This window comes from Dermacentor variabilis, chromosome 1 (genome assembly GCF_050947875.1).
Source record: "Dermacentor variabilis isolate Ectoservices chromosome 1, ASM5094787v1, whole genome shotgun sequence".
Lineage (NCBI taxonomy): Eukaryota > Metazoa > Arthropoda > Arachnida > Ixodida > Ixodidae > Dermacentor > Dermacentor variabilis.
The window spans coordinates 257,388,111-257,414,389 of NC_134568.1; the positions used below are offsets into that span (position 1 = coordinate 257,388,111).

The following is a 26,279-nucleotide window of genomic DNA, read 5'->3' on the forward strand; positions in this document are numbered from 1 at the left end:
AAGTCGTCGGCCTTATCGGCAATTGAGTGCGAGTTCAGAAGCACGGGCTAGACTGACGGCCGTAGTAGTGGAGTACGGATCCACATGCATTCCTCTCTGTGTTCGAAAAGTCAGTCAAGCGGGTTGTGTGTTTTGGTCAGTGGCTTGAATTGGTTGGACCGCAGTTGACAAGCCAACGTGTGGACCTTGCACAACAATACTGATCACATGGTTGCGCATTTGTGGTGGTTGACCAGCCAGCATGTGGACCCTGCACAATAATACCAATCATTCTTCATGGTGTACAGTATGTGTAGCAAGCTATTCTTGTTCCTGTGTGTTGTATCGGCATGGCAAGATGTTGATGGGTCACCAAGATATTCAGGAGATACTTTGCTGGCTTCTCATAAGCACCCCACTTGCATTTGTTTCACATAGATTTAATGAATTCTTTTTTCACTGATATCTGCTTGCATGCTTGTATATTGGATATAACTATGGTATTTTCATGTCTGATGCGGCTTCTTTCTAGGAAAGCCAGACTGTATGTATAAAGGGGGAAAGTGGTCATATGTATGAAAAAGCAATTTCATTTGCTACAGCAGTTACCAACTAAAATGCTTGTGCAGCAAACTGTGCAGAAACTTCTGTATCGACATCGTGTTAACTGGCACTGGTCTGATTCACAAGTGTGGCGGTTCTGTTGGCCTCAAGGCCTCCACACTTTGAGTTTTGGCCGATGTGGGTGGAGTGTTATTGTGCAGCTTGATGTCAATTCTAGCTGCAGGGACTATGGCCGGTAAACTTTCATGATGGCGAGCATATTTAGCGTACTTGTACTTGTAAGAATATCCTGGGCTGTTGAGTCCTAATGTCACATTTTGTGTTTTGTCCAACCTTAACCAGCATTTTTTATTCATATGTTAAGAACCTTTGAATCGTAGCTCTTTGCTTGATGAATGCACATAAATAGGTAAAAGCTTTCTGTGTCCCAGTTTCAGAATCTTTTTTGAAAAGTTGTCAGAAGCTGGAAATCAATTGTGTTCAGACAAATGGTCTTTTGCAGTTTGGAGAACAAGTGGAGTCTTGACAAAACACTTTGTTACATCTGTTTCTTTATATTGAATAGTTATGACAGCTGGGCATGGTTATTGTTTTAGGTCAGCAAGTCGCAACATGATCCAAGAGTATGAAATGTACTACAAGGATGAAAATGGGCAGCGCATTACTGACGTGTTCAAGTTCCAAGTGATGATTACGACATTCGAGATAGTGCTCAGTGATTGCTTGGAGCTGCAGGCACTCCCCTGGCGTGCCTGTGTGATTGATGAGGCCCACAGACTGAAGAATCGAAACTGCAAGCTTCTAGAAGGGCTCCGAATGCTCAATCTTGTAAGTTTCAAGTGGTGAATTTTCTTGTGTCATTCGCGTAATATGTACAGTATGTTACTGTGACGATTGTATCAGGCTAATAAAAATATAGATTAGAGACAAAATGTAATTTTTGCTGTCAAAGGATCATAGCAGTGACAGATATCCTGCAGTACAGAAAATTGTTAATTTGAGCAGAGATGCATATTGCAACACATGTTTAATAATGCAGGAAAAAGCAATAACATTTGTGAAGCACTATTTTTTGGGAAACCAGTGTCCCTTAACCTTATAAATTTCTAAAGCCAGATATGATTTTTGTCACTTTCTACATTGTTTCAGGAGCACAGCGTTTTGCTGACTGGAACCCCATTGCAAAACAACGTCGAAGAGTTGTTCAGCTTGCTGAATTTCTTAGAGCCTAGCCGTTTCAGCTCCACTGAGACATTCATGGAGGAGTTTGGAGACCTGAAGACTGAAGGGCAGGTCGACAAGCTCAAAGCGGTATGCAGCCTTTTTTCCAATAGAACAGAGGCCATCTTACTGTGATGTGCCAGTGTTGGTATGTTTCAGTGGCTTTTACGAAGACCACATTACTGTAGTGCACTATTGTTGTTATGTTTCAGTGGCTTTTTATTATTGTTACAGTTGCTCAAACCCATGATGTTACGTCGTCTCAAAGAGGATGTTGAAAAGAGCCTGGCTCCTAAGGAAGAAACCATCGTTGAGGTAATGGACTATTTTGAATGTGCTCTTTGTCTTTTTTTAGTATCCCGATTTCATTTGGCTTGTGCAGAAGCTTGTCCTATGCAAGGGTCAATTGTTCCAGCCTGCTTCAAAGTGCTCATCTTGATTTTTTTTTGGCATCCGTTCTAACTTGGTTGCAGGGAAATGAAGAAAATAAGTGCATTGATGTTATACAGTTAAACCTTGATATAACGAAGTTGGTAAAATCTGACATTTGCTTCGTTATATTGATATCTTGTCCTATTGAAATTTGACCTTTTATGAAAATAAGTACATTTGCCGATAGATTTTTTTTTACATGAAAGAGGCTGCAGAATTCTCCGAATTATTAAACACTCTAAAAAAAGTTTGCAGATGATTACATTACTCCGTAATGTAAAATTTGAGCGCAACTTTATATACATGTTTTTGCTTCGCAATATATTGGCTGGCGAGGACATTCTGTTTCATGCGGCATGTTGCAAACGAAGCAAAGTGTGGTGTGACTGCTTTGCTAATTGGGAAATCGTGAGAGGCAGCGCTTGGGTGCTGTGTGGGTGCAATTCACAGCAGCCACCACAGACAGACCTCCGCTCATGCAGCGTTTTTTTTCCATATGTCTGATGCATGCTAATCTGTTGCCATGTCATAGCTATCACTGCCGCAGAGCCCCTCTTTCGTGGCACTATGCTTTTCTTCTCATGCTTTTGCCATACCCTCCTTTTCCGCTTCCTACCTCATGGTCCCGCTGCATCCTCCTCCACCACTTTCCTCCGCGTGCTCTTATTGCTATCACTGTCTTTCATCACTCACTGTGCTGCCTGTTCGCTCTTTCATTTTTTGCTGTGCTCGTTAACCGAGTTTAGAGGGACGCCAAGGAGCACCGATGCTAAACGTAGGAATGGGTGCCTAAGAGTTGCCCTCTCAAAAGAACAAAAACAAAAAAATAACTGGGAAAAAAAGTTATTTAATTTTGAGAGTCTGTGACAAAAAATAACATTCCATGCAATGATGACAATATCGTATATAAAGCCGGCCACAATTTCGCGTCCACTCCGGCTGATAGTGTCGCCGCAGCGGGCAGAACGATGCTATCATGAAAAGCACCCACAGTGGGTAGTGATTTATTTATTTATTTCAGTAATACTGCCAGCCTTCGTTTGAATGTCCTTGGCAGGAGTGGGTGTTATATGAAGCACAGAAAGGTACAAGGCAATAATAACAAAAACTATTGTGTGACGCCAACAAACACCATACTTAAAGACAGTCACGCTCAAGGAATCACCAACAAAAGATGCTGCGCATTTTATACAGGTCCAAGCCTTGTACACGAGTGATACGCCCAATGTTCACATTGAAGGTGATAACATCGCTGTCGTACACTTCTTGTCATACTTCGCTATCATACAACCACTAAAACGAACAGTTATGTAGCGCAATTTCACCAGTGACACAAGTGTAGCGCCATATCAAGAAACATGAATACGGGCTCTCTCCCGTCACCTTTCCACCCCTCCGAACACGAATGGGCTGCCCCCATAGCTCTACACCACCCCTCTCTGAAACACAAATTTACCCCGCCAATTGCGCCGCAGGCAGATTAGGCAGATTACTTGCATGTTGCTCGCTGGCTCCTCATTCAGTGCAGTTCTGTGAACCACTTAATCGCTCGCATTCGTTTTTGTTGGTTGTATCGAAGTCGTTCCTGGCCACACGATTTCAGAACTTCGCTTGACTCGCCGCCAAAACGGAAGGTGGCTGATCCACCCGCTGATCATTGGCAATGCACGACGTTGCTGGTGAAAAGAAAGCGCACGGCTATAGATTTGGAAACTAAGGGCTTCGAACCGATGAGACGATCGTCGTGAACGTGCTTGCATCGGATAGCGACGGTGACGACAGCAGCGATGATGCGGTAGGGCAGGCTGCCTCAACGTTGTCCTCACAGGAGGCTTGGCATGATTCGGTCTGTCCGGGGCTTCGTTTTCGCAAGGAACCTTCTGCTGCACTACGTGGAGTGCTTGGATGCCTTGAGAAGAATGTTAGCAAGCTTCGCGTAAAGCAAGCATGGCTGACGGACATAGGCTTTTCTCGTGCAAGCCAGTGAGAAGTTCATGGCGAGATGCTTGTGGTGAATTACAAGTAGCTGCTTGTAATTCAACCATTTGACCATCTGCATCTGTGGAAGATTCCATTTATTGTCTTGGTATTTTTTCGCAGCAGCAATGAAATTTCTTTATATTGAAATAGTGTACAATTGTAATTCGTTATGTTGAGGTTCTAAATACATGTTCTATGGACAAGAAGTTATAACAAGTTAAGTACTTCGTTATATTTAGAATTTTGTTATATTGAAGTTTGTTATATCGAGGTTTAACTCTATTGTAATGCACATCTGTGACCAGCAAAAAATTATTTCACCAATATTCAGTGTGTGCTCCCAAAGGGACATTTGGGAAGAAAAATTGTTTTTACAGCTAGGTAAGTTTTTGCTTGTGATGTTGTGAGAGCAGTTGCTGAGACGGTAGTGGATGTCCACTTAACAACTGCTTGATAACAGAGTAGTTTCTTTTGCTTTGTGCGCACCATTATGTGTGCGTTAAGGTGGGCTCTGTGGTTACAGGACCATTGTCATTGGCGCAACCAGAAAAAAAAAAAAAAAATCTGATTGCATTAGCCTAGCACATGAGCAATGTTTGAAATTAGAACAAGGATTCAACTGGCCCTAGCCAGCTGCTTCAGCCTAACTAGGATTACAACCATTGACACCAGGGCTGACCAGTCAAAATAAACTTGCTGTTGCTGCTGCTGCCTCTTCAAGCCGTCTCCACACTGCAAATCTCTCAGCTCTTCATGGATTCATTCTTTAAGGACAAGAGCTACTCACCACATGCTCAGACGACTGCCCAACTTTTGTGATTAACTGTAGTGTCCGACTGGTTGTCAGACGTGTTGCTTGAAAGGCAATACGTAAAGGTGGTGCATAAAGTTTGAGATGCTGCGCTTCAGCGAGTTCAGTTCATTTTTAAAGGGTCCTAAAACGCTTTTTATCTAAGTCAAGAAATGCATTTGAAGGTGTAATAGACTATTTCAGAAATAATTATCAAAGTACTTCAATGTATTCTGCAGAAGTGGAGTTATGAACAATCAAAGCTAACCTTTGTTCCCCTACACGGTGCTCTTGCTCCTTCATCATTGCATTTCACTGCAAAACCTGAGCTGGAATGAGGTGTGCCCACAATGCTAGCTACTGAACATCTCTGTAATGTGGAGTTACAGAGATGATGAGAGAGATGTAGATGCAACTATTTCCGACTTAGCCGCCTACGATGGGCCAAAGGTGGTCGTCCTCAGTCAGCCACAGGGAGCTCAGTGATCGGGCTTGTTACGGCACCACTCGGCAGCCGTGGTATCTAGGCTACTTAGGAGACACGGCTGCTTGTCACTGGGTTGCGTGCATATACACAGCGTTATGTGTGCACGACAGGGCTTGAGTGCGTGCTTGCACTCGCGTTTGAGTCTGGCCATGCTACAGTGTGCAAACCGGCTTTGTCCTGCACCAGCTTGATTGACGTATAGTAGCCACATCTAACTTGTGCATTTGAAGTTCTGTCAATCGCTCACTATGAAGTGATGTCTGCCAAGGCGTCTAGCTAGGAGTGGCCATGAAAGTGTGTGCTTAGTAAGCCTGTGTGTGGTCTGACCTTAAGTTTTGTGAGGTTAGAGGCTAGTTGAGTGCTCAAAACTAATCGAAATTAGCGAGAGCCAACGGATATGACACCAATAAGCAGTGTGGCCAAAGTTTAATTCCTACGTGGGTGGGCATGGTCGAGCATGAGCAGACGATAGTCGGCTTCTTCCGCAAGTACATTATCATTATAAAAATTTGAAATGCAGATTTTTGCGTACTTCAGCCTGTTTATTAGATTGCATCAATACTAAATACACAGTAACAGAAGGAAGAAGCGTGCTGATCCAAACACTCTTTTTGATTGATGCCGGCCATTGACCAATAGCAGCCGTGTATGGGAATCGTGCATGTGATGACATATGCAAGCTGCTGGCAGCTTTGAAACGCATGAGGAGGCCTCATTTGAAAACAGTGTGTTTCAGAAAAAGGTGACTTTGCTGGTGAGCTCCGTGCGTTGTGCACAACTGCAAAATTTGGCTGAGATATTCGCAGCAGCATATTCTATCAAAGGACGTATTTTTTTTTTCCAAGCCAGACAGGTGGTTCATCACCCCTTTAAAGCACAAGTGGCTTTTCCTGCATAATTGTGTGTGTGTGGCATTAAAAATTGTTATATTTCCACTGTGCCAATGATAGACTGGGAACCCAGTCAATAATTTTGCTATTGTTTCAAACGGCCATTTAACTATCACAACTATTAGCTTCTAAACACCTTTTTTCTTCTGATCAACCTAATAACCTCCCAGCTATACTGAGCAAAACTGAGATATTGTTAACCCAGTCAATAATTTTGCTATTGTTTCAAACGGCCATTTAACTATCACAACTATTAGCTTCTAAACACCTTTTTTCTTCTGATCAACCTAATAACCTCCCAGCTATACTGAGCAAAACTGAGATATTGTTCAGACAGGATGGGGGAAGGAGGATGCATAGGTTGATTTCTCTCTTGCACTGGGTTGTCTTGAAGCATTCTTTTACTTGAACTTCGTTTGGAAGTTCATACTATTTTACCACTTACTGTAGCTCTGCACAGATATTTGTCAATCGCTCTTCTACTTGCATTGTAGGACACAAATTGCAGTGTCGCTGCTAAACCAGGAACTTTGCTGCTTGAGAACTCCTGACATTTTGAAGTCATTGACTCAATATTTCTCTTGGCACTGGGTAGCTCGTGGTAGCCGTGAGAGGCTTACCGCCTTGCTGTCAGGTGCATGCTTTTTATGCCTTCGTCAATTAGGGGTTTCTTTTGATCTCGCATCCTGGCTCACAGTTTCATGTCCTTGGCACTACAGTCATTGCCGCTGCATCGTTTTGTAAGTAGTTCGTTTTGGGAGAGAGGTAACTTTTGTTGTTATCCTTTCAGTTTGTTGGTGGTCAGTTCTGGTGCCTGTAAAGCATTTTCAACGGAAAAAATGCTCTGGTCACTTAAAGCAGTTCTTGAAACTTGGATTTCATGGTTTTACTTCTGACAGCTCAACGCTATGTGCACCTGAACAAAGCTGGTTTTGTGGTTAGATTGGGGCCATCAACCTTTTCCAATTTTGCAAATGCTCTGCTTACTGGTACAAAGCAATGCTATAATCTGGATTTGTTGGTTTGGACCATACTAACGTTAGTGAAAAAGATCTCTTTTTACAGTCGCACATTCTGTTCACTTTAACAGACCATGCTGTAACCAAGGTTTTCCTCTGTTTGATCCTTTGCTAGTGCAGTTGGTAAATTGAACCAGTTGTAATGTGGGGCTGTATTCTGGAGCTGTCACTTTTGGCGGTACTATCGCACTCGGGAGATTCATGTTACTTGGCACTAAACCCATCTATGTACATGTACTGCCAACAATACTTCTGGCACTGCAAAAATGGTGAGCTTGGCACAGTGCCAGAAAGGCTGTCAGGCACATGCACTGACATGTCTGGTGTCGCACATGCACTGACATGTCTGGTGTCAAGTTGCATGAAAACTTGAAGAAATTATTGTGTGCCCAAATGATTGCCAGAGAATACCACCCCTGATTGTTCAGTAACACATGAATGGTGCAACAAAGCTTATTTAAGATTCAACCGCTCGTACAGCAAATTTTTGTATGTATTGCATTTACTCAGCATTAGTCAATACTTGCAGCCATCCATGACTATACATCTGAACCCAGCTATATTGAAGTATTGTCTACATTGAACAGCTGCAACATCCCTTTAGAAATCCCACGCAAAAGTGTCCACACACTTTACTACGCATATATCGAACTCGCATTCACCACCACTTTCAATATAATGAGCGCCGTGCTGCACTGCACCCCTGCAAGTATGCTTCTCCTAACCAGCATGCAATCACTTTTTGCATCATCGGAAGTATTTACGTTGGTAAAATGGCACTCTTTTGGCAGATGCTGTCAAGTTGAGAAAAAATGAGCAAGGTTCGTGCCTCAAAATAAGGCGGCTCGTGCAGCAAACGTCTTATTTGCACTTAATTGATCTGGAATAGCTGTAGTAATCTTCACTGCATCACAGCCATGTAAAGTAGTAAAGCATACGCATATCGGAAAGAATTACCTCCATGTATAGAAGCATACTTCCTGCGCCCATTTCTTGTTGCAAAGAGGATCGCCAATCTTTTTCAAAAACAGAAAAGACCTCTTGGTCCAATGCATGCGCTTCACAAGAAATAGATGACACTCGATCTTTTCACTGAGTGGCTCCAGGCATGGGATGGACAAATTCCTTCTTTTCATGTTCGCGGCAGACTGTGCGAGACGTGCATAGATTTCAGATAAGCTTCAGCTAGGCATATATTTTACATTTCAAATTATCGATATATTGAACTATTTTGTGACCCTCTTCGAGTTCGATATATCCAAGTTCAACTGTATAACTAAATCTTTTAATTTCTCAAAGCTGGGTTAACACTTCGTGTTGCATTTTCTAATAGTGTCAGTTGAAGTTAATGAAAAAATTTTTAGTTTTAATCAATTTTTGACAAGTATGGGAAACAAATGAAAATTGCATGTATAGTTCTTTTTAAGTGAGCAGTTAAAATAGTTTCATTTGACCATGGTTTCCTTCATTTAAAAACACTGGTTGAACTCGTAAATCTGTGACTGGTTACATGTGACATGGTGTTTTACGATGTGAGAACTTCTTCTATACCTGAAATTTCTTGTTAGGTGGAGCTGACTAACATCCAGAAGAAGTACTATCGGGCCATTTTGGAACGCAATTTTGCCTTCTTGACAAAAGGTGGAGTGGGCACAAATGTCCCGAATCTCATGAACACCATGATGGAGCTACGAAAATGCTGCATTCATCCTTACCTAATCAAAGGTACATTGAAACATGGTCTATATTTTGTTAAGTTGCACTTGTGTTTTGTCTCTAATTGTTCTGTGAACAGTCATAAGACAGGCATTGATAAGAAACAAATCACTAAAGTCCACGAGTGCAGTACAGTATAGGAAACTTGTGGTACACAGTATACATGTTAGAGTGTATTACTAATTCATGGGTGAGAATACTGTGCCAATTGCACCAAATGTGGAAAAAATAAAATTGTACCACGCTGCAATAGAGAAGCTTTGGCACCTTGCCTTTGGTGAGCACCGCGGTGCAGGGTGTTGTGTTGTTGGTTGGTGCTGGAGCATGTGTTAAAGTAACTTTCGTATTCTAGCTTCGGTGGGCGTGAACAGCTTCACCCGAATTAAGCGTCATAATGTAACTACATGCTTTTATCTTTCTGGTTGTGCCAGCGAGCGAGGGCGCACGAGAGGATCAGGGTCTTGTCTATGCCTGTCTCCGCAACATATTGAGTATATCAGTTGAAATTTGCATGGTATACGGTAAGCACCCACATGTCTGACGCTGCGCCAACAGTGCTTGCTGCTATGTCAGATCTGCATTTTGCCTGCGCCAGGACCTGCACTAAAAAGTGAAATGGCTGTTCCACTACTGCACCAGCAGTTTATACAAAAATAGTATGTAAAATGCCTTTAGGCTGCTCTTCAACACTTTCTGTAGCAAAATGCAAGGCTTTGTGACTGTTACCTAACTAAAATTTCCATGCTCCAGACGGCTCCAATAATAAGATATGTGCTGAAAGACTGCTCCAAAATAAGAATTTGTCTAATCCAGTCTGGTACTGAATAAAATTTTATCTGCTACAAAATTGCTACAAAGTGACTTCGGGCATTCCCACCCTTGCTTTTTCTTTGGGACTCCTGTTGCAGCATTTGTGTTTTATATTGCTTATTGCTAGAGGTAGTTATGTTGAAAATGAAAAGTTTGTGTTTGTGTTCATAAACTTTCTACAATTAAAATTGTGAAAAACTGCGTGGGAATTGATAGATCATTCAAAGTATCCTGAAGCATGATTTATTTCACTAAGAGATAAGTATGCTTCCTTCTTGGCACCTGTCAGGCAGAGGTAGTGCTTTATTACACCACCAACTCTAGACTTTTCCATAACTTTGTGTGTAGTTTTCAGATTGGTCGGACAGAACAAATGTTGGGAATGGCTCAGCTTTTTGTGTCTGACGTGAGAAACTTATTTGCAGGGGCAGAGGAGCAGATCCTGCAGGAGTACCGGCTTCAGCATGGTGACTCCTTGGACATGACACTCAATGCATTGGTTCAGGCATCTGGGAAGCTGGTTCTGCTGGACAAACTACTTCCTAAGCTTAAAGATGGTGGCCATCGCGTGCTTGTTTTCTCTCAGATGGTGCGCTGTCTGGACCTGCTTGAGGATTACCTTGTCAACAAAAGGTCAGCAATTCTGTCGTACTCTTTGTGCATACTTTGTGCAGCTATTATGGAGATGTGTTAGAACTGCTGTCTGCTGTGATGATTTGCCATGCTAATACTGAGTGGTGTCATTATTTGACGACCACTATGGGTGAAAGCTTTCTCATTTCCTCTGAGCGTGACAGCTGATCATGCCCAGCCATTATATCTTTTGATTTAAGCTTGTTTGTTAATTCTCATGCCTCCTATTTGCAGGTATCCCTATGAGCGAATCGACGGGAGGGTTCGTGGAAACCTTCGTCAGGCTGCCATTGATAGGTTTTGCAAACCAGGTTTGTTCCATGTCCTGGTAATTTGTTGTATTGTCCCACCAGCGGCAAGTTCTTTTTTCATCCGCTTTCATTTCCCCTTGGGAAACAATACCTCGAAACTTGTCATCTTGGAAATTAATTTCAAATGAATATGTCTTGCAAACTCACTGGCTACAATTAATAAATTACAATATGTGCCATAAAGTAATAAAAAAATAATTTGTGAATTTTCATTAATTATTTGAATAAGCGTTTCTATTTCTTGTGCTAGTAATGTCTGCCTCTTCTAATAATCCAGCTCAAGGACCAGAATTATGCCATCTGCCATGTGTGATTTTTTTAATGTTCCGGTAAACTTTAGTATAATCACCCTGTATAACATGGTTTGCAATAATTGTGCATGCCTTGGCCTTGTGCACTGAACAGTTTATGGCAAAGATGAATTGCTGGAGTGGCGGACGTGTAATTTAAGAGAGGCGTTCATGAGAGCCTGATATTAATGTATCTTTTTCAGACTCCGACAGATTTGTGTTTCTGTTGTGCACACGAGCAGGCGGCTTAGGGATCAATCTCACCGCAGCTGACACTGTCGTAATTTTTGACTCTGATTGGAACCCACAAAATGACCTTCAGGTCTGTTACTCAACAATTTTTATCAGTGAGCTGAAAACAATTTCTGCTTTTTCCGTCAGGGTTAATTTTACCATTATTATTCATGTTTTTTTTTTATACAGGCACAAGCTCGTTGCCACCGAATCGGACAATCAAAAGCTGTCAAGGTGTATCGTCTCATCTGTCGTAACACGTACGAACGAGAAATGTTTGATAAAGCCAGCCTGAAGCTTGGTCTGGACAGGGCAGTCTTGCAGTCAATGAACTCTCAAAAAGAGAGTGTTGGAATGAATCAGCAGCTCACTAAGCAAGAAATTGAAGATCTGCTTCGCAAGGGTGCCTATGGTGCCATTATGGAGGATGATGCAGACGGCAACAATTTCTGTGAAGAAGACATTGATCAAATTTTGTTGCGTCGCACGCACACCATCACCATAGAGTCTGAAGGAAAAGGTTCTACATTCTCTAAGGCCTCCTTTACTGCTTCATCCACGCGCAGTGACATAGAAATTGATGATCCCAACTTTTGGGAGAAGTGGGCCAAGAAGGCAAACTTGGATGTGGATGAGCTGAAAGGCAGAAATGAGCTAATCTTGCAAGAACCTCGGAGGCGCACTCAGACCAAGCGTTTCGGGACTGATGACAACATGCTGGACTTGTCAGAACTGGAGTCTAGCGATGAGGATGACGATACGGGTGTCCGCACTCGAGGAAGCCGGCGTTCACGTCATCGGGATTCGCCCATAATTGGCGGCCGAGCACGCCGAGGTGGTCGAGCTAACCGTGGTTTCTGTGAGGATGAGTTCTTGGGTGATATTGCACCTGGAAACTGGACACGCACTGAGTGCTTCCAAGTGGAGAAAGGATTGCTCACTTTTGGTTGGGGCCGTTGGGAAGAGAGCATAGCGATTGGGCTTTGGCGACGACGAGTCACGCCAAAAGATGTTGAGGACATCTCCAGGGTTGTGGTAAGTCTTCTGGGATTTTTTTAGTGTGTTCTGGGCACTTATGTTTCGGTTATAACACTCAGTGCCAGGAATATTGCTTAGATTCAGTATGTGTCTTGAAACTTTTGCAGCTCTTATACTGTTTACGGCACTACAAGGGTGATGAGAAGATCAAGGGCTTCATTTGGGATCTGATTGCACCGTCTGAAGACGGCGAGACCAGAATCCACAAAAATCACTCAGGTCAGATATTACATTGAGCCAAATTTTTTAATGTTATGCTTTGTGTTTGAAATAGCAGAGTTAACTGATGAGGGTTCTATGTCTAGGTTTGTCAGCACCTGTGCCTAGAGGGCGCAAAGGCAAGAAGCTTAAGAATGGTAAAGGAGAGCCTGATTCACCTGACATGTTGGCTGACTGGGCTCGGGATGACCAGTACAACCCTGACCTCCTCCTCTGTGATGATGGCTATCGTAAGCACTTGCATCGGCATGCTAACAAGTAAGACTTTTAATCCTATGTTTTGCTTGGTCTTTAGTCCATTTGCACATAATTACTTTTAACTTTGTTTTTAGGGTTCTCCTGAGGGTTCGCCTTCTCTACTACCTGAAACATGAAATTATAGGAGATTTGCACCAACAAGTATTTGCAGGAGTACCAGCCAGGTCAGTTTTTCATGCACATGTAGCTGGTAATGGCGTGAAAGAATTGAAATGAGTGGTCATGCAGTTTGTTGTAAAGGTTATAATCATAGCAGTGCCATAAATGAAGCATGTGCAGTAAAATGAATTCTCATTTTTAAGCAAATTTCTCAATCTTACTGAAAGAGTGAGGCATGCGATTAATTTATTGTGAAAAGGCATCATGACTACAGGAGTCTTACTGCACAAATGTTTACTGTGATGATGTCCTTTGGGGTAGTAGTGGGACATTCGATTTAGTCCTAAATTTAGCCTTTTACTACAGTGAAACCTTGTTTCAAAAATCAGATGATTGAAACATTGTCTTGTTTTGGTAGGTGTATGCATTATCTTATGGCACAAAACACTCATAGATTCAAAGGCCACACACCATTTAATTCAGATAGGGCTCGGATTGTGGCAAGGCTAGAGGGCTACAAATGTGTCACAAAAAATCACCGTTAGCATCCAACTGAAACAGAGTTGCAGACTACATGTTGGCATGATAGTCTGTCTGTCATAAAGGAAGTAAGGTATGGCAGGAACCGTGCAGGTATGGTTTATGCTTTTCTTTTTCGCATATTGAATCGCACATGACGTCAATATACTGCGTTCCTTTAGGTTGCAAGCCTTATTCGGTATCGCCACCACAGAATCTTCTGCCGTGGTCATGACTGATGTGGCAAGCATTTAGTGCCAATTTAGTGCAAGATGTGCAAATTGCTACAGTTGGGGCCCGTGTGCTGGCATTAAACTTCCTGTATGTACATCAACCGACGATTAGTTGCGGGCCGGTTCACTGGTAACACTAATTCTTAGATTAATGCTGTAGTCAAAAGTACGGGTTTTCAGATTATTTGTGTTTTGTGTCTGCTGCTGCTGCCACATACAAACGAAATGTGTGTTTCACATAGGGAAACTTTTTTTAGCATTTGCTTTGGCATGTTTTGTGAAAGGAGGTATTGATATTGCTTTGTAGGGATATTCCGATTCCACCACCAGCAGCTGATGGGGAACCTCCAGCTCCTTGGTGGGACGAAGATGCTGACAAGTCCCTTTTGATAGGGGTGTACAAACATGGTTAGTCTTAAACATTTAAAAATATTTTGTTAGAATTATTTTATTATGGTTTGACCTTGACTGTGTATGTTCTGCAGGTTACGAAAGGTTTAACCTGATGCGTCAAGATCACACCTTGTGTTTTCTGGCACGATGTGGCCCTCCCGATGGTGCCGCCCTTCTTGCAGAAATGACAGCGTAAGTGCCATGCCTTTCTTTGAAAGTGAAGGGAGCATTTTGGCCCAACTAAGAGCAAGCTACGTGTTTAAAGTAAAAGTAAGGTCTGAATTTTTTTGTGTACTTACAGGGGGAAAAAACAGGTCTAGCAGCATTCCTGGATCTTAATTATATAGCATTTTTCATAGCATTCTTATTTGGATTCAGCCTGATATTATTTAAAACAGTGGATGCAAATCTATGGGTTCTTTTCTGTAGCGTTCGCACACCTTGTTCCTTGTCACAGCCTGAGTATTCGCAACTTAAATGAACGTCAGGGGGTGCTGTGAAGTCTGGCTACACTGTGCAGCATGGAAGATGCACAGAGGTCTCCGTGTCCCTGCAACTGCTGTCTTTGGTTATTTTCTGGCAGTGCGATGCCAGTGTGTGCTGTTTTGTTGAAGGGAAGCAGCTGCTTCACACTGAGCTCATCATTTTAGTCTGCATACGAGATGTGCAGCGTGTAATGAGGCTGAACTGGTTGCACTGTGTGTGCAAACCTCGGGCATGACAGCAGAGCTCACGACAATCTGTTGCAAATCACCAATGTATTCAGCGGCCCATATGTCGTGGAGGTGAAGTCTTCTACACTGTTGGATTGTAGGAAAAGTGCATGAATATTTCTGCTCTTTTGATTCACTGTTAAAGGGCCTCTCACCAGGTCGGGATTTTTTTAGAAGAGAAGCACAGTGCATAGAATGCGTGCTCAGGGTCTGCTAAGAATTGCATCGCGATGCGCCATGGAAAGAGCTGGAATTTCAAATGAAACGCTTCTCGTGGGCTCCGCACTGCAAGACGGGGTGATGACGTACATCAGCAAGTGTGCCTACGTATGTACGTGTATGTGCTGTGACGTTGCTCATAGTAATCCATGACACTTCCGCTTTCACTAGATCGCACAAACGGTCCATTCTGAAGCGCAAGAGAGGAGGCTGGTTGCCGTACACGCCTTATAGATAATGCGTTTCGGCGGTGGCAGTAGGGAGTGATAAAGTGATCTATTATGAATTTCTGAGTTTTGAAATGAGCTAACAAAGCATGAGTCATCATCAAGGAAATATTGACATTACCAGGGTGTCTACCAACCGGGAAAACCGGGAATTCTGAGGGATTTTGAATAGTCTGGAAAAAGTCAGGGAAAACTGAGGGAATTTGGGCCTCTCTCTATCAGGGAAAATTAGAGCCAATTTTATTGAAAGGGTCGGAAGTCACGGTAATGCTGGCTCGAGCAACAGACAGGAATCGTAATGAATCGTCTTTGACGCGCTGTCGTCAGCTGGAGGAGTTGCCAGTGTGCAGTCAACGACCGACTTTCCGGATTCCCGATAATTTGGACGGCTTCGTGGCACCGCCACGTAACCCATAGAGTCAACGTATCAGAACGTGTGAAATTTCGGATGCAAGAACTCTTCGTCGTCCGATTTTCCGGATGTTTTGCCGTGACTGCAGGTCCAAAACGGCAATAATCAAAGGTACCACCGCTGCCGTTTTGATTACTTTGCCACCTCGAACGGGCACTCTCGCACGCAGATCCGCTGGCAGCCGTTGCCACCAGTGCGGCAATGCTAGGCCTAGCTGCTTCGATGTTCGCTGTGAAGCTTCTTGCCGTTGGGTGCCGAGTTTTTTATTGAAAGAATTCGCTGCTGTCAGCGTTGGCACGGACTCCGAATTTGTGGTCCTCGTGATTGGCTTAGGAACTTAGAAAACACGGTGCGTTGCATAATGCTGGTTCCCGAAAGTCAGCTTCGCCTCTGTACAAAAATGTTACATGGTGAAGTATACGCAAAAGTATTGCAGTGAAGCATAACAAGCGTGGGAAGGGGCTATTGCCACGGAACACAGTATGCATTCCTTAATTATACACGCGTGCACCCTGTATTTCCTCTCACAGTACGAGCGCCGATATGCCTAATATGTGTACCGACAGGCCTTCAGAGCGTTTTCGAACGTGCCTGTTGCAGTTTGAGCCCCTAAGGGCAGTAAATGACACGCATTTATTTTTTTCCAACTGGCCGATTTTTCGAACGTTTTCCCGACCCCTAGGGAGTTCTAAAAATCGGTCGTGGACTGTGCAACTGACCAAGATGCTTCAAATGGTCCTTGGGGTGAACAAGTGGCAGAAGGAGGACAAGAACAGAAATCATGTGTGCATTGAGGAATAAACGGGAAAGGAAGCTTGCTGCCACCGTTTTGAAGAAGTTTGAGCTCAAAAAACAAAATTTTGGCTGATGCCAAGATGCAGGTGTCCCTCATCCAAACCAAAATAAACTATTTAAAGCAGTGAAACACAACACTCAGGCGTCGTGCGCGGGCTGAGAGTATGTCAGGACAGTTGAGGTTGACTTACGAGCGGTTGAGAGAGAATCTGAATTGTGACAGAGTTCGGGCCTCATACCACTGAGCTTGTTATCAGTTGATAGAAATAGCTCATATTCGAATATATTTGCTTCTATGTGCATCTCCTTTTTATTCGTATTTGTGAATGTCCGATTTCATTTGCAATTTTTTTCGAAGACACTTTATTTGCTGTGCATTTTACTAACCCCTGCCTTCTATTCTCTTTTTGAATCACATAAACACTACTCCTTAGTATTCAAATTGGATTGTCGGCTTTTTATTTTTTTCATGTGCTTACTAGAGAGTGACAGCATCAGGTGATATGGTTTCAGCCCATCTTGACATAAAACATAGTTCTGCATCACTCAGGGAAGTGTGCAACGGCACTCAGGGAAAACCTGGAAAACTCAGGGAATTTGGAAATGTCAACTTGGTAGACACCCTGATTACACATATCGCAACTCCGACTTGGCTTTAGCTATAAGACAGGCAAGCGCCAAAAGATGACCGTGTAGTGTATTGTGCCTTGTTTCTGCCTTTTGAATGTCGCTATTGGAAATAACAAATAAAACTTCAGCGTACTAGAAATTAGAGCTTGGGTGATATTGTGAACAAACATTAGGAAGAACTCGGAAGCAATATTTTTAAAAACTTGTTTGGGCAGTAACTAGCGTATGTAATGCCATCCTGTACGAAGGGTTGGGGGCCAGAGACCGCAATTTCTCAAGTTTTGATTGGTTGCCCAGCTGATCTCACTTTGTTCACACAACTTGCTTTCTGCACTTAAAAAAGTATGTCTGGTGCCCTGCTGAGGGAGCATCCAGTCCCACAAAAAGAAAATTACTACTCTAAAATGCACAAAACCATTGCAGCTCGCTTCATTCAGTCTGCCTTTCTGTGTCCCGCGACCTCCCCCCCCCCCCCCCCCCCCCCGACGCTGTACATTTTGTTTCTCACGGTGCCAGCTAAGGTGGCGCCACAGAGCAATGCAAAAGGCAGGTTGCTTTGATAACTACACATTTCTGAATGTGCATCTTCTAATTTGCACTCATTGTAATCGGGTGTAGTGTGTCCAGGCCGCACAGAAGGCGTACTGCTATGCCACCCCATAGTTATATATCATGCAGGTGCGTACATGTTTTGCTTAAAATGCTTTACTGACGTTACTCGACATTTAACAAAGCTGATTCCCCTGAAAATTTCTGGAATCTTACTAGATACAATGGCCCATCAGCTTGCGCCTCTTGAAATGGGCTCCCTTAATGGTCTATTCGCCCTGTCCACTAGCTGGTGTGTTTCCTTGGTTGAAGGGGAAATGTCTGAGAAAGTTGCCCTAATATTCACTGTTGTACCTTTGTACTACCCATGTACTAGTCGTTTTTTCTGCAATCTGACGCTAGCTGACACAGCTGCTTAGTAAGCCGCACCTTTTGCCTATTTGTTCTTGGTGCGGCGGCGAAAACGATATATGTGTAGGCATGGGAGAGGGAATAGCCTCCATGACTACACCCCCCCCCCCCTCCACCTTCGGACCGCCACTAGCTCACGACTTGCTTTCACTTTCACATTGAACCTTTACCATTCCTCCGTGTCGCTGTTTGTTTTCCCCATTCCCTTTCCACAGAACTTTCTGTTCTGTGGGAAAGAGGAAATGGAGGGGTGGCTTCAACCCCACCCCTTAAAGCTATGCCAATGCTTTCACCGCTTCCCTGTTGGTGCTGTCGGAGAAATGTTTCGGAGGAGTGGAAGGGAGAAAGACATACAAGGCCCGAGATGCAGCGAAATCAGGCTGCATTGGGTGCGCGGCACAAAAGCAGATGTGTCGGCTTCCATTTTTTTTTTTCTTCACGCTGCCCTTGCACTCCTATTTAGGAGATAATCTGTGGCGAGTACAAGGAATGGACGAGCCAAGATGGCTGGTAGCATCGTCCCACTATGGCCATCGCTATCAGTCGCGGTGGCGAAGTGGCTGTGAAAGCTTCACAGGCTTTGGTTCTTAGTGTCAGTGTAAAGATATCGTCAACATGGTATGAAACCGCACCTTTTTACGCGGACTCAAGTTCAACAATCTGATATTTTTCCTCAGTGAAATTAATTTTTTTTTTTTGTGATTGTGCAATAATGTTAAAAGTTTTTTTAGCCGTTTCCTTGCAGGAAAAGTATGTCCGTGACTACTTATTTGCGTGAAAGGTCCAATTTCAATATGCGGAAGTAACATGCTGATTTTAGTGAGTTTGTTGTAGCTAAGTATAACTATAGTGTTTTGGAGGTGTTGTTATAGTAAAAAAGTTGCTAAGTGGGATGCTGCTCTGCACCCTTGGAAAAGCTTTGACAGGGCCTTGAAAGTCCTTGAATAAATATCCTTGAATATTTTTTCTCTGAGACCTGTACCAACCCTGTGCAAAAACCGTCGTCACATGTCAGCAGAGACACGTAGCCGTGCCATTTGAAATAGGTGTTCAACAACAAGATGGCAGCCATGGCATTTTCCCCACGTACGCAGTTGCTTGGTTGTTCTTGTAAACAATAATGATGGAACCCATGAAAATGTAATGTGGTGCTATTTTATGCAATTTATGTGTGAAGCAAAGGCATTTGAGCACTTCTTGGAGTCTGCTAGCCTCATGTGAGTAGGTAATATGCAGGGTAACATTCCGGAATTTCATTGATGCGGGATGGCAGTTCAGTGATATTTTGTTGCCAACGAGATCAGAAATGTATTGAATTCTATGGAAATTCACTCGGAATATGAAAATATTTCATTGCCACGAGAAGTTTGTTGTCGCAGATTTTGCATATTGTATTCCGAAATGTTGATGTCTCTTCTCTGGTTATGTCCAGTGTGGTGCAGCATTGCATGTGCCATTAGGAGTGCTAGTGTTTATGACATTGTTTCTAGTATACTAGAACCTGTAAATCTCATTTTGAAGCTGTATGATTCACTCACGTGTTAATCATGCTATTTAGGAATCCTGAGGACCTAGAAGACAAGCGCGAAGAAGGAAAGAAGGACCTTGATGAAGAAGAGCCCGTCTCTCCTGAGCCATCTACATCGTCAGAGGCGAAACCGCCTTCGGAGTCTTCAGAGCAAGTGGCACCAACTGTCGAACAGCCTGCACCCAATCCTGCTGGGCCCACTACTGCTGCACCTCAAGCGCCAGGTAAGGAAAAGGCCACTGAACGTGTTGTGCTGCAAAATGAGCTTAAAGGGACGCTAAAGGTTACTATGAAGGGAAGTTAAAGTGATAAAGCAATGCTCTAGAACGTGTAAGGTATGAATATAATCGCGAACAGAGCTTTAGTAACCGAGGAATTGAGGTAAATGCATGACATGATTTGAGACCCCCAAGGGACATTCCGGTACTAGCCTGATGACGAAGGCACTCCTCATCATAATTCATGTCACTAGTACTCAACTATTCGTATTAAAAAGATCATTTCATTAGATTATAAGACGGAAGAAAATGCTGCTTGTCTACTTCTATTCGATTTTAAGAAAAAAAAATGTGATGTTACCCTTGAGTAGTATGGGTGGTCGAAAGGTTTCGTTTTTGCTCAACTCTGTGAGCTCGACTCGGTGCCGCGTAGTTTCGTTATCGCGTCTTGCTGCGCTGGTTCTGCTGGCTCGCGAAACTTGCATCTGGAACAAGCAGCGAGAATGCCACGTCCATGTGATGTCGTGGGATGCGCGGATGGTCCGCGGAACTTGGCCAAGAGCAGTTGCAGTGGCGAATCCAACGTTACTTATCACTGTGTGCCAACGGGTGAGCCTCTCCGTTCGAAGTGGTTAAGTGCTATACCTCTGCCACAGCGCGCTGGCAAAGAGCCGAAAAATCGCATAGTGTGCTTGCCTCACTTTCATCCAGAGGATTACGAGTTCAACGCCGACTGACTGAAGTCGTGTGGAGTGCCTTTCAAAGCAATGCTTTCCCGTACTGCTGCTCCGTCGGTATTCTAGTTGGCCAGAAGCATTAGCTTCCGAAACTACTGTGGCATGTCGCTATTCTGCTAAGGTCTCGGGCATAATGGTCCCGGCATTATGACTGCGCGTCAGCCACACAGGAGCCGTAAAGTTATGTTATTTAGGTCACTTCAGGTGAAAACAAATGCGATGTTCGAAAGGCAAAACATCATAGCAAACCATTATCGGCAGTCAGCAGCGCATAAAGGAAGCGCGTAAAGGAAGCGCTGCTGAACTATGATCACCTAATAACAATGAACTAAGCACTGACCCTTTGCAACATTGTGTGGCGGCAGCATGTGGTGCAGCATTCTGCGTCGACAGAAACACTTGAGCGGCCGTCGTTCCCCTGGGGGAAAGATATAGATGGTCATTCCAAATCGTTAAAACAGACGTGTAACGCGCATGGTGCCACACTGACAATTGCGAAAAAAATGTGAGTGACGCCGTCGTGGCATCCGATTTTGTACCGGTGCACGTGCCAGGGCATGCCCCGCATCATGCTGTTTATGCTGTGCATGGCACGCCTCTACCTTGGAGGTGTGCCTTGGAAATGCTTGACCACATGTGACCTTTTTTGAGCCTTCCGAAATCCATACAAAAGGGTCGCTCGCTCATCTCGAAGGCCGTATCATTGTCACGGTGTGATGGAGTGGGGGGCGCGCTGCCGTGCACCGTTTGGTCGCACTTCCTTGCTTTGGCACTTCGCATGTGTTCTCTTCTTTCCGTGACTGAGTTCGTAGTGTTCATTGAAGCAGTATGGCGATTTAACAAGCGTTTGTTATATCTAAAAGCAGTTTCCATAGAGATGGTTGTAAAATCGCAAATGCTCTGAAATGTGGTCGTTATAACTGATAGATCGCTATATCTGGGATTCTTATAAGTGGGTTCCACTGTAACCAATAATGCAGCATGGGGGCGTTGTAGTAAGTGGAATATTTTACCATAAAAAACATACAGGAGTTGACGGTGCAGCAGCTTCTCATTGTATAACCGATATGTTGTTAAAAGTGATACTGTTATAAGTGTATTCGACTGTACACCGATCGTTTCCTATCCTAGCTGTTAGTGAATCGACATGTGTCAGCCATCTGTGATTGCAGTCTTCTGCACTGTCATTTACTGGGCTTGTGTTGTTTACTCTTCGCCTAAGTTGTCATGAAATAAGTCTGGAAGCCCAACAAGTGTTCTTAGGTTTGATGTAGATGCATAGTTATTCTTGGGGCAAGTTCACTGCTCTGTAGCTACCTTCCACTCCGTGCTCGAATTCTAGGGGGTTTCAAATACTCAAATATTATCAAATTGAATGGAATAGTGAACATTTGAATAATTCAGTTTGGGAATCGAATATCTACTACAGTAGAACCTCGCAGTAATGAAATTAGGGGGGAACATGAGAAAAACTTAACTTTCACGAGAATTTTTTATTTTTTTTTGCGAAATGACAACGCAGTTAGGGAAAGCGTCGCAGAACGACACATTAATGTCAAAATTCCGTTAGCCTACTTTGACAAGCCTCGCTTGAGGATATAGAACTTCATTGCCAACAGCACAAAGAGCGCCCCCTACGTCAGTCAGCAATGATGACATTGCTGTGGAGCAGTATTATCGGTAATTTGCTTTTGGAGTCATAGGCCTCCAAATTTACCTGGCCCTGTTTCTCATGCCCCTTCAATCCTACTTCTACTCATTCTTGTTTCTCTCTCCCTTTTTTTTTGTTCGTTCTTCTCCCTTTTTTTTTCCTTTTTCTTCTTCTTCGCTCTCTAGTGCAGTAAGAGGCCCCAAGTTGGCAATACAAGCCTCTTTGGTATGGGTGTCACGACCTTTTGCACCCCTGTTTGCTTGGGATACCAGAGTTAAACGCAAGAAAATTAATATCATCGTCCAAAAAACAGTATTGCCATCAAGGGATACAGAAGGGGGTTTGCCATAGCTGCGTTGTTAAGCTCTTGTTTACAGTCGCCAACCTAGAATTCGGATTTCATGGGGAACACCAAAACTTCCAAATAATTTGGAGTTCGAAATACCGGATTCATCCAAAAATGGTGTGACTTTATTCCAGAAGTGGCCAAAAAAGGTGCGCTGTATTCTCAGACCATCACTATCGGAAATAATTTAAGTTTCGCATGAATATAGTGCAAGATGCATCGGCGTTCATGAGGGATGGCATTCTTGGCATAATGCCAAGGACTTTATCTTTCGTGTGACTAGTGCAAGATGCATCAAAAAGCACACTTCCATGTCATTTTGCACCGTTGAAGTGTCCGGTGCTAGTAGTATGAAATATTGCAAAAATGAAAGATGTTTCGTATGTGGTCTATCATGAATAGTATGGGACCTAAATTTGTCAACGTGTGTTGCTGTTCGCATATATGCTTGCCCTTGGCCTAGACATTCCGTGGCCATCATTTTCCAGCAACGAATTTTATGCTATTCCTTATCAGGCTTGTCACTCTTCGGCAGTGGTCAGACAGGGTGTCTACCAACAGGGAAAACCGTGAATTCTCAGCGATTTTGAGTAGTCTGGAAATACTCAGGGAAAACTTGGGGAATTTGTTATTCTATCAGGCAAAATTAGCGCTAGTTTTATCGAAAGGGTACGAAAGTCGCGGTAATGCTGGCTCGAGTAACAGAGCAATCGTAATTAATGGTCTTTGACGCCGTGTTGTTGGCTGGAGGCCAGTGTACAATCAACAACCGACAAAGTTTTGGCTGAAGCCGAGATGCAGGTGTCCCTTATCCAAACCAAAATAAACTATTTAAAGCAGTGAAAAGCAGCTCTAAGGTGTGCAGGGGCCTAGAGTATGTCAGGACAGTTGAGATTGACTTACCAGCCGTTGTGAGAGAATATCACTTGTGACAAAGTTCGGGCTCATACCAATGAGTTTGTTTTCAGTTGATAGAAATGCTTATATTCGAAAATATTTGCTTCAGTATGCATCTCCTTTTTATTTGTATTTCAGGATGTTTGACTCGATTTGCAATGGGTTTTACCATTTTTTTTAATATATTTTATTTGCTGTGCATTATGCTAGCCCCTCACTTCTGTTTTCTTTTGGAGTAAAATAAACACTACTCCTTACTATTCAATATGGATTAAGTCGTCTTTTTTTTAAAAACATGCTTACTAGAGAGTGACAGCATAGGGCGACATGATGTCACCCCTTCTCGAAATAAAACAAGTTCTCTGTCACCCAGGGAATTTTGCAATGGCACTCAAGGAAAACCTGGAAAACTCAGGGAACTTGAAAATGCCAACTTGGTAGACATCCTGTCAGAGCAATGTTCTCACCCATTATCAATGAAATCAGTTGGCCATGAACAGCGCATATTCAGAGTGTCATAGAATCGAGTAGAAGGCGTTGCAACAAATTCATGGCCCGTAACTCGACCATTGTCAGGCTGTCACTACAGATAGCTGAAAGTACTGCCATCAGTTACAGGAGCTTTCATTCCCTGTAGTATTTATTGTAATGTGTTGCAAATTTTGCATCATGCACTGAAGTTATTTAAACACACATATGCTCCTGAAGCATGTCTTGTTCCGTATTAAGTTTCGTGAACTTTTTTTTTGCTTTCTCAGGTGAAATAGGCACTTTGGAATTCCCTTCTCCTTCCGACTTGAACACACGCCTTCGGCGCATCATTACCATGTACCAAAGGAACCACAAAAAAAGGGAGCTCATCAATGCTCAGCGTGCAAGGGTGTGTATTTCTTGCTACCTTCTTAATTTGTTTTTCTTGGGGTTGAGTAGTCTGCTTTTCATTCTTCATTTGGCCTCACACTACAAGTTTGTTCGAGGAACTTCTGAAACTACTGACCTTGTGAAAGTAATGTTAGAATTGTCTTAGGATATATTCACCTTTTTGTCATGCACTGTCATATTAGGTTTTCTTCATATCATTTCAACACCAATGCTTAGTGCGTAGAAAGTACAGGACTAGAGTATCATGCTTTTTTGAGCAACCTGCACAAACGTGCAGTACGCAAGAAAGTTTGCATAGTGTTGGAAAACAACTTCTTATTTTGTCTATGCACAGGTACCCTTTCTAACATGACTTATAAAAGGGGTATTGATAGCTGCTGCATAATCTGCCAATTCACATCGGGAGTAAACAGTTGCATGCTTTTCTGCTGCTTTTGAGCTTTCGGTAACAAAATCTATGCATACTAACTCAACACAAGCAGCCATTAATGTTGCAAAAAAGCCTTCTGTGATTTGATTTGTTTTAAGGGGCTGCTACACCCACATTCATTAGCACATTAGGTTCTTGGACTGCTACCAAAGTCCATTGGTTGGTTGCATTATAGTTAAGCTTGATGCATTTATATGTGGTTTACTGTAAAAATGAATGCCCAAGCCTGTGACACATGCAAATTTACTTCTTAGGTAAGTGTGGAAGTGCCCGACTTCCTGGCATGCAATGCATTGCAAGCAGCACTGGTTAATTTCTGTGCGCTTGAGCAGAAAAGTACTCAGGATTAAAAATAAGATTATGCAATTTTTAGTGCACATGGCAGCCATCCACCTGCTTAAAGTAATGGAAAAAAGCCACTTGGGGAGTGTTGTTCCAGTTGCAAAGTTGTTCTTGCCTGCACAGGTAACTATAGTAGTCTGAAGCAAAGTGTAGGTATTTGTGTTTGCTCGACTCAACCAATATGCTGCACTGAACAGTAGTCTTTATACTGTTACAGCCATTAATTAGGGTGTTCAGCTTGGTGTCTCCTTCAATCCACTCTGTTTACATCTTGTGCATTCAAGCATTGTAGATAACTGTATTGGTTTTATATCTTTGATAAAAGCTTGTCATGGAGACATCAGAAGTTTGTAGTATGCTTGGCTATGAAAGGCAGACAAAAAGGTAAAGAAAATTTACATATTGCATTCTGCTCACTCAGCCTAGTTGTGAAGCGAACAATACATTCTGCTTGCCACTGCTGGCATGAGTTTTCTAAGTATGTACAATTGCGTTTCTTATCAGGAGCTGTACACTGTACATGAGAATTCACGTGTCTGTGCAAAGTGGACTAAATGCTTAGGTAGAACATTTCATGGTGGTAGAAAAGTACTCAGGATAAAAGCAACATTATGCCAGTGTTTAGGCATGTGTCTGCTGTAGGCACTGGCGTAAAGCAATGAGAAAAGGCCTCTTGAAGGGTGCAGTTGATGTAGCAGAAATATAAAGTTCTATTGAAGTTTTGCAAAGTACTTGTGTTCCAATTCTTTGGAACTATAGCTACATTGAGGGCTGCATAGTACCATCATTTGTGATCTTAGGTTGACCCATTTCATGTAAAGTTTAAATTAGTAGGGGCTCTATGAAGTGCAGGGAGATTAGTGCTTTCATTGATACTGTGGAACCTCGTTGATATAATCTCATTGTATAGAGTTTCCTGGTGCCAGCTTTCACGATCAAGAACACAAAAAAGACCTCATACAGTTTCGCTTATGTTTTAGCGGTTCATATGTTCCTGGAAAACACGATTTTTCGGCACCAATATTCGTTCAGTACATCGACAAACTACGAACATATGATACGTTTTCTAGCTGCTAGATCCCACGTAAACAAGAAAAGGCACTTGTAAGCCATGTAAGCCAGTTTAGAGTAAAATGCTAGTTATGCTTATTACAGCATATGTTACCAAAGCCACACA

At 43.0% G+C, this 26,279-nt stretch overlaps 1 protein-coding gene and 1 non-coding gene across 14 annotated transcripts in view; both read left to right on the forward strand.

Annotated features, from left to right (window-relative positions):
- Positions 1–26,279, forward strand: part of kis (chromodomain helicase DNA binding protein kismet) — a 209,878-nt gene that overhangs the window by 72,830 nt on the left and 110,769 nt on the right. For all 13 annotated transcript variants that reach the window (XM_075673530.1, XM_075673529.1, XM_075673528.1 and 10 more), the window contains 15 exons: positions 1,140–1,371; positions 1,693–1,854; positions 1,999–2,079; positions 8,931–9,087; positions 10,314–10,521; positions 10,756–10,832; positions 11,326–11,444; positions 11,546–12,391; positions 12,502–12,613; positions 12,700–12,871; positions 12,946–13,035; positions 14,030–14,130; positions 14,208–14,307; positions 19,630–19,823; positions 24,207–24,328. In XM_075673530.1, coding sequence (XP_075529645.1) covers positions 1,140–1,371; positions 1,693–1,854; positions 1,999–2,079; positions 8,931–9,087; positions 10,314–10,521; positions 10,756–10,832; positions 11,326–11,444; positions 11,546–12,391; positions 12,502–12,613; positions 12,700–12,871; positions 12,946–13,035; positions 14,030–14,130; positions 14,208–14,307; positions 19,630–19,823; positions 24,207–24,328 — 2,773 coding nt within the window. The remainder of the gene's footprint in view (positions 1–1,139; positions 1,372–1,692; positions 1,855–1,998; positions 2,080–8,930; positions 9,088–10,313; positions 10,522–10,755; positions 10,833–11,325; positions 11,445–11,545; positions 12,392–12,501; positions 12,614–12,699; positions 12,872–12,945; positions 13,036–14,029; positions 14,131–14,207; positions 14,308–19,629; positions 19,824–24,206; positions 24,329–26,279) is intronic.
- LOC142568245 (small nucleolar RNA U6-53/MBII-28) lies at positions 10,592–10,694 on the forward strand. Its single transcript, XR_012825383.1, has one exon. It is a non-coding gene; the product is annotated as a small nucleolar RNA U6-53/MBII-28 (small nucleolar RNA).